This window comes from Dama dama, chromosome 4 (assembly GCF_033118175.1).
Source record: "Dama dama isolate Ldn47 chromosome 4, ASM3311817v1, whole genome shotgun sequence".
NCBI lineage: Eukaryota > Metazoa > Chordata > Mammalia > Artiodactyla > Cervidae > Dama > Dama dama.
In genome coordinates this window covers 50,091,204-50,103,653 of record NC_083684.1, presented here as the reverse complement: position 1 = coordinate 50,103,653, position 12,450 = coordinate 50,091,204, and the positions used below count along the sequence as shown (strand labels likewise).

Here is a 12,450-nt window from a genome sequence, read left to right as displayed (position 1 = left end):
ACTATGAAAGTTTAATATTCTCTCTAAATTAGGGATAGAGATACAGATATAGAGAGATACAGGTATATATCCTCACATTGATATTGACAAGTTTCTGTGCTCTCCCTTCTTAGTAAAGTTTTAGATTTCCATGTTGTATCACATCTGTCCCTCCTGCAGCCCTTCCTCTAATATTTCCTGCAGTGCAGGTATGCTGGGGATGAATCCTTTAAGCTTATACAAAAAGAAAAAATGTATTTATTTCCCTTTATTTTGAAAAGTAGTTTCAGCAGGTGGGGAATTAGAGATTCACAGGAATTTTTCTTTTAATACTTTCAATACAGAAGTAAATTGCCTTGTGTCCAAAGAGAAGTATAATATATTTTTCTTCATTTATTAGTTGGAGGTTAATTACTTTACAATATTATAATGGTTTTTGCCATACATTGACATGGATCAGCCATGGGTTTACATGTGTTCTCCATCCAGATCCCGCCTCCCATCTCCCTCCCCATCCCATCCCTTTGGGTCTTCCCAGTGCACCAGCCCTGAGCACTTGTCTCATGCATCCAACCTGGGCTGGCGATCTGTTTCACACTTGATAATATACATGTTTCAATGCTATTCTCTCAGATCATCCCACCCTTGCCTTCTCCCACAGAGTCCAAAATTCTGTTCTATACATCTGTGTCTCGTTTTCTGTCCTGCATAAAGGGTTATCATTACCATCTTTTTAAATTCCACATATTTGCGTTAGTATACTTTATTTATGTTTATCTTTCTGGCTTACTTCACTCTGTATAATGGACCCCAGTTTCATCCGTCTCATTAGAACTGATTCAACTGTATTATTTTAATGGCTGAGTAATATTCCATTGTGTATATGGACCATAGGTTTCTTATCCACTCGTCTGCTGATGGGCATTTGGCTGCTTCCATGTCCTGGCTGCTATAAACAGTGCTGCGATGAACACTGGGGTACACGTGTCTCTTTCAGATCTGGTTTCCTCAGTGTGTATGCCCAGGAGTGGGATTGCTGGGTCATATGGCAGTTCTATTTCCAGTTTTTTAAGAAATCGCCACAATGTTCTCCATAGTGGCTGTACTAGTTTGCCTTCCCAACAACAGTGTAAGAGTGTTCCCTTTTCTCCACACCCTCTCCAGCATTTATTACTTGTAGACTGTTGGATATCAGCCACTCTGACTGACGTGTAATGGTACCTCATTGTGGTTTTGATTTGCATTTCTCTGATAATGAGTGATGTTGAGCACCTTTTCATGTGTTTGTTAGCCATCGAGAAGTATAATATTAAGGGATTTGATTTAGGTCACACATGAATTCCCTGGTGGTTTTTCCTATTTTCTTCAATTTAAGTCTGAATTATCCAATATAGAACTCATGATCTGAGCCACGGTCAGTTATAGGTCTTATTGTTACTCACCGTATAGACCTTCTCCATCTTCAGCTGAAGAGAATAAAATCAATCTGATTTCAGTATTGATCATCTGGTGATGTCCATGTATAGAGTCATCGGTTGTGTTGTTGGAAGAGGGTGTTTGCTATGACCAGTGTGTTCTCTTGGCAAAAGCTTGTTAGTCTTTGCCCTGCTTAATTTTGTACACCAAGGCCAAACTTGCCTGTTACTCTGGGTATCTCTTGATTTCCTACTTTGTATTCCAGTGCTCTGTGATGAAAAGGACTTATTTTTTGGTGTTAGTTCTAGAAGGTCATATAGGTCTTCAATGAACCATTCAGCTTCTTTGGCAGGAGTTCTTGGCGCATAGACTTGGATTATTATGATGTAGAATGGTTTGCCTTGGAAATGAACTGTGATCATTCTGTTGTTTCTGAGATGCACCCAGGTACTGCATTTTGGATCCTTTTGTTGACTGTGAGGGCTATTACATTTCTTCCAAGGGATTCTTGCCCACAGCAGTAGATATAATGGTCATCTGAATTAAATTCACACATTCCTGTCCATTTTACTTCAGTGATTCTTCAAATGTCAATGTTCACTCTTATCATCTCCAGTTTGACCACACTCAGTTAACCTTGATTCATGGATGTAACATTCCAGGTTCCTATGCAATATTGTTCTTTATAGCATCAGACTTTACTTTCAGCACCAGACACATCTATTATTGTGTGCCCTGTCCACAATGGCTCAGCCTTTTCATTCTTTCTGGATGTGTTAATAATTGCATCCATTCTTCTCCAGTGGCATATTGGACACCTACTTTTGCACTCCTATGGACTGCAAAGCCTGCCAGGCTCCTCTGTGAGTGGGGATTCTCCAGGCAACAATACTGGAGTGGGTAGCTGTTCCCATCTCCAGGGGATCTTCCCAACCCAGAAATCAAACCGCAGTCTCCCTGATTATATAGTGTAAAATGACATAGATTCAAGGGATTAGATCTCACAGACAGAGTGACTGAAGAACAATGCACAGAGGTATGTAACATTTTATAGGAAGGATTGACCAAACCCATCCTCAAGAAAAAGAAATGCAACAGGGCAAAGCGGTTGTCTGAGGAGGCCTTACAAATAGGTAAGAAAAGAAAAGAAGTGAAAGGTAAAAGGAGAAAGGGAAAGATACACCCATCTGAATGCAAAATTTCAAAGAATAGCAAGGAGAGTTAAGAAAGTCTTTTAAGTCAACAATTCAAAGAAATGGAGGAAGACAATAGAATGGGAAAGACTAGAGATCTCTTCAAGCAAATAGAGCCACCAAGAGAAAATTTCATGCAAAGATGGGCACAAAAAAAGACAGAAAGAATAAGGACCTAACAGGGGGAGAAGAGATTAAGAAGAGGTGTCAACAATATACAGAGAACACTGCACAAAACAAGGTCTTATGAATCCAAAGAACCATGATGGTGTTACTACTCACGAGAAGCAGACATCCTGGAGTGTGAAGTCAAGTGGGCCTTAGGAAGCATTACTGAGAACAAAGCTAGAGGAGGTGATGGAATTCCAGCTGAGCTATTTAACATCCTAAAAGACGATGCCATTAAAATGCTGTACTCAACAAGCCAGAAAATTTGGAAAACTCAGCAGTGGCCACAGGACTGGAAAAGTTCAGTTTTCATTCCAATCCCAAACAAGGGTAATGCCAAAGAATGTTCAAACTACTGTACAATTGCACTCATTCTCATGCTAGCAAGGTAATGCTCAAAATCCTTCAAGGTAGGCTTCAACAGTATGTGAACTGAAAACTTCCAGATGGACAAGCTGGGTTCAGAAAGGGCAGTGCATCCAGAGATCAAATTGCCAACATCCATTGGATCATAGAAAAAGCAAGGGAATTCCAGAAAAACATCTACTTCTTTATTGACTACATTAAAGGTTTGACTGTGTGGATGACAGCAAGCTATGGAAAATGCTTCAAAAGATGGGAATATCAGACCACTTTACTTGCCTCCTGAGAAACTGGCAAGCCAAGAAGCAACAGTTAGAAAAGGACATGGAACAACAGACTGGAGTAAAATTGGGAAAGGGGTACATCAAGGCTATATATTGTCAGCATGCTTATTTCACTCATATGCAGAGTCAGTTCAGTTCAGTTCAGTTGCTCAGTTGTGTCTGCCTCTTTGCAACCCCATGGACTGGAGCATGCCAGGCCTCCCTGTCCATCACCACCACTTGGTGTTTACCCAAACTCATGTCCATTGAGTCGGTGATGCCATCCACCATCTCATCCTCTGTCATCCCCTACTGCTCCCACCTTAAATATTTCCCAGCATAGGGTCTTTTCCAATAGGTCAGCTCTTCGCATCAGGCGGCCAAAGTATTGGAGGCTCAGCGTCAACATCAGTCCTTCCAATGAAAATTTAGGACTGATTTCCTTTAGGATAGACTGGTTGGATCTCCTTGCAGTCCAAGGGACTCTCAAGAGTCTTCTCCAACACCACAGTTCAAAAGCATCAATTCTTCGGTGCTCATCTTTCTTTATAGTCCAATTCTCACATCCATACATGACTACTGGAAAAGCCACAGCCTTAACTAGACAGTTACTTTGTTGGCAAAGTGATATCTTTCCTTTTTATATTCTGTCTAGGTTGGTCATAACTTTTCTTCCAAGGAGTAAGCGTCTCTTAATTTCATGGCTGCAGCCACCATCTGCAGTGATTTTGGAGGCCCCCCAAAATAAAGTCTGCCACTGTTTCCACTGTTTCTCCATCTATTTCTATGAAGTGATGGGACCAGATGCCACGATCTTAGTTTTCTGAATGTTGAGCTTTAAGCCAACTTTTTCACTCTCCTCTTTCACCTTCATCAAGAGGATCTTTATTTCTTCTTCACTTTCTGCCATAAGGATGGTGTCATCTGCATATCTGAGGTTATTGATATTTCTCCTGGCAATCTCGATTCCAGCTTGTGCTTCATCCAGCCCAGTGTTTCTCATAATGTACTCGGCATGTAAGTTAAATAAGCAAGGTGACAATATACAGCCTTGACATACTCCTTTTCCTGTTTTGAGCAAGTCTGTTGTTCCTTGTCCAGTTCTAACTGTTGCTTCCTGACCTGCATACAGATTTTTCAAGAGGCAGGTCAAGTGGTCTGGTATTCCCACCTCTTTCAGAATTTTCCAGAGTTTATTGTGATCGACACAGCAAAGGCTTTGTCATAGTCAATAAAGCAGAAATAGATGTTCTTCTGGAACTCTCTTGCTTTTTTGATGATCCAATGGATGTTGGCAATTTCATCTCTGGTTCATCATATGCAGAGTACATCTTTTGAAATATTAGGCTAGATGAATTAAAAGCAGGAATCAAGATTGCTGGGAGAAGTATCAACTACCTCAGGTAATCAATATTTATGATATGAGGTAAATAGATGGCAAATCATGGCAAACAGATGTGGGAAGAAATGGCAAGTGTGACAGACTTTACATTCTAGGACCTCTAAATTACAGCAGATGGTGACTCCAGCCATGAAATAAAAGACGCTTGCTCCGTGGAAGAAAAGCCATGATAAACCTAGACAGCATATTAAAAAGCAGAGACATCACTGCTGTCAAAGCTATGGTTTTTCCAGTAGTCACATATGGATGTGAGAGTAGGACCATAAAGAAGGCTGAATTCCAAAGAATTGAAACTTTCAAACTGTGGTGCTGAAGAAGATCCTTGAGAGTCCCCTGGATGCAAGGAGATCAAACCAGTCAATCCTAAAGGAAATCAACACTGAATATTCATTGGAAGGACTGATGCTGAAACTGAAGCTCTGATACTTAGGCCATCTGATATGAAGAGCCAATTATTGGAAAAGACCCTGATGCTGGGAAAGTCTGAGGACAGGAGGAGAAGGATGCAACAGAGGATGAGATTGTTGGATGGCATCATTGACTCAATGGACATGAGGTTTGAGCAAACTCTGGGAGATAGTGAAGGACAGGGAAGCCTGGCATGCTGCAGTCCTTGGGGTCGCAAAGAGTCAGACATGACTGAGTGAATGATAACAAAAAAAAAAAAAAGGATCAACTTTATAAGAACAAAATACTACTTTTAAAAAATTTTGGAACTGCTCTGGTGGTCCTACTAGTTAAAATTCCTAGTTAAGATTCCATTCTCCTACTGCCGAGGGCTAGGGTTCAATCTCTGTTTAGGGAACTAAGATTCTGTATGCTGCACAGTGGGATCAATAATAAATTAATAAATAAACGACATACAAAGACATAGACTCTCAAATGAAACCACTCAAAAAAAAAAGTTTGTCATTATTTTATTGGGACTACGTTCAACTACCTGCTTTTTGTATGTTTCTGGCTAGGGACAATGCAGGATATTACTTCTCTACCAGGCATTGAATCTGTGCGCCCTGTAATAGAAGCTTGGAGTCAAAACACTGAACTATCAAGGAAGTCACAAAGTAGCTGCTATTTGTAAGGGAAAACATTATTTGGTTGAAAATTTCCTTTGAATAATGTATCCATTTATATAAATTCTGTGTATTTTTGTCCCTCACAAAAATTTCAGGGGTTTAAAAAAAGGTCCACTAAATAAATAAATATTACATGAGGATCAATTCTGTGCTTTTCAATGTTTTACTTTGGACTGGAGATTTAAATTCAAATGTTATGAATAAAGTTAATATGAAGCTGGATGATACCACTAACAAACTGAACATATATACAGAAGGAAAGACATGCAGAGAGATTGATCCCTTTTATAGAACTAAACCACAAAGACCTGAGAAGGATCGCCCAGTAAAGCAGGAAGAAAAATAACTGTGATGTCATGAAAGTCAAACTGAGGGGCGGGGAGGTGGAAGAAAAATGAGCTGTGACAAATGAATAATTAATTCTTTGAATGATGGCAATTAAATAATTACTCCACACAAATCCATGGGGAAAGGCTTGGGAAATCCATCTAGATTGTTTTAATGTTTGGTCATTTTTCTCTATGTCATTTTCTAAAAGGCCACTAACTCATGATTCAATAAACTGTTATTATTATATATTAAGCTATATTTGATTCTATATGTGGGTTTTGTCTTCTGTCCCAATGACCAAAAATCTATTCTTCCACTAAAACTAGATTATTTATAGACATAAACTTCTATTGTAATATTGGTGAAAACAAACCTCCTTATACTTCCTGTTTCTCTCAATTTTTTTGGTTGACTTGAAGAATTTAGTTTTGGAGGTCAACCTTAAGTTAACCTTCATTAGAACAAAATTTTATTTATGGGGAGGTGAGTCAGAGGCTTCTTTGGAGGCTCAGATAGTAAAGAATCTGCCCGAAAGGCAGGAGACCCAGATCAATCCATAGGTCGGGAAGATACCCTGAAGGAGGACACAGCAACCATTCAAATATTCTTGACTGGAGAATCTCACAGACACAGGAGGTTGGTGGGGATACAGCCCGTAAAGATGCAAAAAGTCAGACACAACTGAAGCACCTGAGCTGCACAAACACGTAATACTAAATCTGGCAGAGCATACAGAACTTGGTACACATAAAATCAAGGTGTAGAAGAGTGATTCAGGGTATTTAATACCTAATTTCACACAGCAGGTCAGAGAACTTAGACTCAAGGGCCTAGCCACTAGCCGCAAATCCCAGGTTCAGTTCCCAGTGTGTAAGCTTATGCCTGCCTGGTTATGCTGCTCTTTATGGGGCTCATGTTGACTATAGCCTGCCATTGTGCTAGACCCTAGGAAACTGGGCTAGATTCTAGTCCCTCCCTTGTAGCCTCATAAATCTCCTATGGTAATGTAACTACCCATTTCATGCTTTTAGAAGTAGGCAGAGGATTTGGGACATGAGACCATGTGACACATTAGCAATTCACTCTTCACAGCATGAGCTGTTTCCACAGAAATAATATTCCCACCGGGGTAGCTTCTTCCCACCACTCCCTTCCTCCTGGTTCAGCTGTTATTGGGGCTCCTGGTGCTCAGTGCAGGACCAAGAACAGGAGTGGCACTTAGTGTCCCTGAAGAAATGCTTGCTCCTCAGAAGACACCCACCTAAGAAGTAGAAAATGTAGAATGCCACTGGGAGAAAGAGGGGACCAGTGATGACCCTCTTAGGTCATCTCTGAAGTCACCTGCCAATAACCAGAGGGACTGGAGGCTCTGTCATGTGCTGAAGGCCAGAGTGACACCTATGTTATCTGTGCCCCATGCGGGGAGTGGGCCTGCTCAAGGCCCAAAAAGGCCCTGGGAAAGGCCTTGAAAGAGGCCATTCCCTGTCCCGCCACCCCATGATAAAGTAGTAAAACATTTGCTGGGTCTCCTTTGTTCTTCCTTGAGAAAAACGTAGTAGTGACCTTTACTTAGTAGTTTATTTTGGGAATGCCAAAAACAAGATGTAAGCTTCTGCAGTCACGTGAAACAAAGAATTGTATTGATGTGACAAACACCAGATGGCATTTTTTATGAATTATGTTTTCTGCTTGTACTAGTATAAAGGTAGCTGTTTTACTCAATAAACTCGCTGACTTGCCTAAAGAGCATTCAGCCCTCTCGACCCCATCCTTTACTTTCAGCTTTTTTTTTTTTTTTCCTCAGGCTTCCGTGTGGTTGCGGTCGGGACTTGTTCTCTTTGCCGGCTGGTCCTGGCAGGTGGCGCCCGAACAGGGACTCGATTGGGCTACATGGTTGCAGCCGCCCGAAACGTGAGTACAGAGGGGATCCCGAGGAAAAATAAGAGAAACGTGAATACAGATTTTTTAAGGGCGGAGAGAGTTTTAGTCGAGAGTATAAACTATGGGTCAAGGTAGTAGTAGAGAACTTTTTGTAACTATGCTTAAGACTATGTTAAAGGTGAGAGGAGTTACTGTTGCTAAACATAAATTAGAAAAGTTTTTGTTGTTTGTAGAAGAAGTTTGTTCTTGGTTCCCTGAGGATGGGACTGTAAATATAGAAACTTGGAAGAAGGTAGGGGAGCAAATTCAGCAGTATTATTCTTTACATGGGGCTGAGAAGGTACCGTTAGATGCCTATTCATTATGGACTCTTATCAGAGACTGTTTGGACCCTGAACATGAAAGCAAAAAATTGGAGACTGCGTTAAAGAATATAATTGGCAAACCTCCCATCTTGCCTACTGCTCCTCCTTCAGAGCATGGTTCTGATATGGCAGAAAAACCCCCTGTACAGAGTTCCTCTGACTCTGATTCTGAATTAGACCCTGCTGAGCAAGCAGAAGATCCTTGTGAGTTATTTGCTGCTGAAAAAACTGCTGTTAAGACACAAGCGGAATTATCCCCTTTTTTGGAGGTTAAAAAATTACTTACAACTGTGACTAAACGTCTTGATACTCTTAACTTAAAGCTTTTTTCCCAGCCCTTATGTCCCTCTAATCAGTTACCATCACAGCCTCCGTCCATTATTGCTGGATTAGACCCACCGAGAGCTGATATGCAAAAGGGGTCTGAGGCTTCCTGCACAGGCATTATCTGTAAAAAACACCCCTGAACTGTGCCCCCTCCAACTTGCAATTCACCAGGCGAGGCAACAGGGAGAAACCTTGGCAGGATTTCCTATCCTTTTCCCCGTCCTTGAAGACGCTCAACAGCGAAGGTATTATGAACCCCTGCCATTTAAACAAATTAAAGAATTAAAACAAGCCTGTGCCCAGTATGGACCAACTGCTCCTTTTACTATGTCCATCATTGAGAATTTAAATAGTCAATATTTACCTCCTAATGATTGGAAGCAGGTCTCTAGGGCCTGCCTCTCTGGGGGAGATTATTTGCTATGGAAATCAGAGCTTGGAGAGCAATGTGGAACTTTTGTGGACAGAAATAGATGGAATGGTCTGCAAGTGAGTTTTGAAATGCTTATGGGGGAAGGAGCCTATAGGGCTACTAATCAGCAATTAAATTATCCCCCTGAAGCTTATCCCCAAATAAATGAGGCAGCTTTGATAGCTTGGAAGCGGCTTCCTACATCTAATAAAAAGTCTGAAGATTTGTCAAAAATAAGACAGGGTCCTGACGAGCCTTATCAGGATTTCGTGGCTCGTCTCCTTGACTCAGTATCGCGAGTTATAGGAGATGAAGAAGCAGGTATGGTTTTAACCCGTCAGCTGGCATATGAAAATGCTAACTCTGCTTGCCAGGCTGCTTTGAGACCCTACAGAAAGAAAGGAGGACTAGCTGATTATATCCGGATTTGTGCAGATATTGGGCCATCAGATACGCAAGGTTTAACCATCGCAGGTGCCCTACAGGGAAAAACTGTTAAAGAAATATTGTACCAACAAGCTAACAAAGGAAAGATTAAGAATAGGGTTAATGGGCCCCCTGGCAGTTGTTTCTCCTGCAGACAGATAGGACACCGAGCTATACAATGCCCCCAAAAGAAAGGAGAAACGACCAATAAACAAACTGAAGGCCCTAATTTATGCCCCAGATGTAAAAGGGGACGGCACTGGGCAAAAGATTGTAGATCTAAAACAGATATTAATGGAAAAGTGCTTGCACCTGTGTCGGGAAACTGGGTGAGGGGCCAGCCCCAGGCCCCGAAACAATGTTATGGGGCACTTCAGGAAAATCATCACGGAGCGATTTCCAACCCAGAGTCAAAGATCTCTATAGAGCCACCTCAGGCAGCGCAGGATTGGACCTCTGTTCCTCCACCTATACAGTACTAACCCCTGAAATGGGAATGCAAGCATGACCCACTGGGGTTTATGGACCGTTGCCACAAAATTCCGTGGGTTTGCTATTAGGAAGAAGCAGTTGGACTATGAAAGGATTACAAATTGCCCCTGGAGTAATTGATTCAGATTTTACTGGAGAAATAAAAATTATGGCTTGTGCCCCCAAAAACATTGTTAGTATCCCTTCTGGACAGCGCATAGCTCAATTGGTCATGCTGCCTACTATACCCGTGGGGAAAATAAAAAATGCTCAACCTCAGGAAGGCGCATGTTTTGGGTCATCTGATGCTTATTGGATTCAAAATATAAAAGAGACTCGCCCAGAATTAGAACTACTTATTAATGGCACAAATTCGTGGGGATATTGGATACTGGGGCTGATGTTTCTGTAATATCCTTAAATGATTGGCCAAAAAATTGGAATAAGCAAGTAGCCATCTCCACTTTACGGGGAATTGGCCAGTCTCATAACCCTGAACAGAGTTCTGAATTGCTTAAGTGGAAAGATGCTGAGGGTCATGAAGGACATATTCAGCCTTACATTTTACCTAATATTCCTGTTAATCTATGGGGAAGAGATGTTATGAAACAAATGGGAGTTTACATATTCACCCCAAATGATGTTGTTAGTCAGATTCTTTTGAATCAGGGACTATTGCCTAATCAGGGATTGGGGAAAAATGGAGAAGGAAATTTGTCACCTGTTCAGACTAAAACCTTGCCTCTTCGATCAGGATTAGGGTATTTTTAGGGGAGGCCATTGTATCTCCTGCGGCTCATGCGGACACGATTACCTGGAAAAGTGACGCACCTGTCTGGGTCGATCAATGGCCTCTCACAAAAGAAAAACTATCAGCCGCAGAACAATTGGTGCAGGAACAATTGGCACTTGGTCATATTGAACACTCTAATTCGCCTTGGAACTCTCCTATTTTTGTGATTAAAAAGAAATCTGGTAAATGGAGATAATTACAAGATCTCAGAAAGGTTAATGAGACCATGGTTGTTATGGGACCTTTGCAGCCTGGTCTCCCTTCTCCTATAGCTATTCCAAAGGGGACTTATAAGTTAATTATTAATTTAAAAGATTGTTTTTATACTATACCATTGGCACCACAAGACTGCCTTCGTTTTGCTTTTAGTGTCCCTGCTAATAACTTTCATTAACCCATGAAATGTTACCAATGGAAAGTACTTCCTCAAGGCATGGCCAATAGCCCCACCTTTGTGTCAAAAGTTTGTTGCTAAGGCCTTGGAACCTACTCGCCAAAAATATCCCTCTTTATATATGATTCATTATATGGATGACATTTTACTAGCTCATTCTAATGAAAGTATTTTGTTGTCTGCCTTTTCCAGCTTGCAGGCTGATTTACAGCACTATGGTCTTCAAATAGCTCCTGAGAAAGTTCAACATAGCCCACCTTATTCTTATTTAGGCTTTAGACTGGAAGGAGAGACTTTTAAAGCTCAAAAATTAGAACTTCGTAAAGATAATTTGAAAACATTGAACGATTTTCAAAAATTATTAGGAGATATTAATTGGATTCGTCCTTATTTGAAAATCACTACTGGGGAATTAAAACCTCTGTTTGATATTCTTAAAGGACCTTCAGAGCCTACGTCACCTCGGGTTTTGACTGATGAAGGACGCCAAGCTTTAAATATAGTAGAAAAAGCTTGGCTGCTCAAACAAGTTCTCATTGTGATTATACAAGAGAATGGGGTTTGTATATACTTCCTTCTAAACATACCCCTACAGCTGTTCTTTTTCAAGATTCCCCTCTTTATTGGATACATTTGCCTGTTTCCCTTGCTTGGGTACTCACCCCTTATTTTGATCTAGTCAGTAATCTTATCGCTAAGGGCCATCGAGATTCCAGAGAATTGTTGGGGAGAGACCCTTAATTTATCTGTTTACCATTTACAAAGGAACAACAGGACTGGCTATTCCAGTTCAGTGATTCCTGGAATGCAGCCCTAGCTCATTTTGCCAGCATATTAGAAAATAATTTTCCTGCTAATAAGCTGCTACATTTTGCTAGTCAACAGGACTTTGTGTTTCCCTCCGTAGTTGTTTCGCAGCCACTTAAAGACGCAGTCACCGTATTCACCGATGGATCCTCAAATGGGAAGGCTGCTTATGTTGTTAATGATAATGTTACCTCCTGGTTTACAGGCTGTTCCTCTGCACAAGAAGTAGAATTATGCTCCGTGTTTGCTGTTTTACAACACTTTGCCTCTGAACCTTTGAATGTTTTTTTCTGATAGTCAGTATGTTGTTAGAGCTCTTAACCAATTGGAAACTGTTCCCTTTATTCATACTGTCAATTCAGTGATTCAGCAACTGTTTCGAGA

The 12,450-nt window shown here is 41.0% G+C and overlaps 1 protein-coding gene across 1 annotated transcript in view; it reads left to right on the top strand.

The window, feature by feature from the left end:
• LOC133055060 (endogenous retrovirus group K member 10 Gag polyprotein-like) overlaps positions 1 to 10,083 on the top strand; it is a 28,112-nt gene extending 18,029 nt beyond the window's left edge. The window contains exons 3-4 of the mRNA XM_061140534.1: positions 7,995 to 8,101; positions 8,830 to 10,083. Of these exons, the coding sequence (XP_060996517.1) occupies positions 7,995 to 8,101; positions 8,830 to 10,083 (1,361 nt within the window). The remainder of the gene's footprint in view (positions 1 to 7,994; positions 8,102 to 8,829) is intronic.
• The last annotated feature ends 2,367 nt before the right edge of the window (positions 10,084 to 12,450 follow it).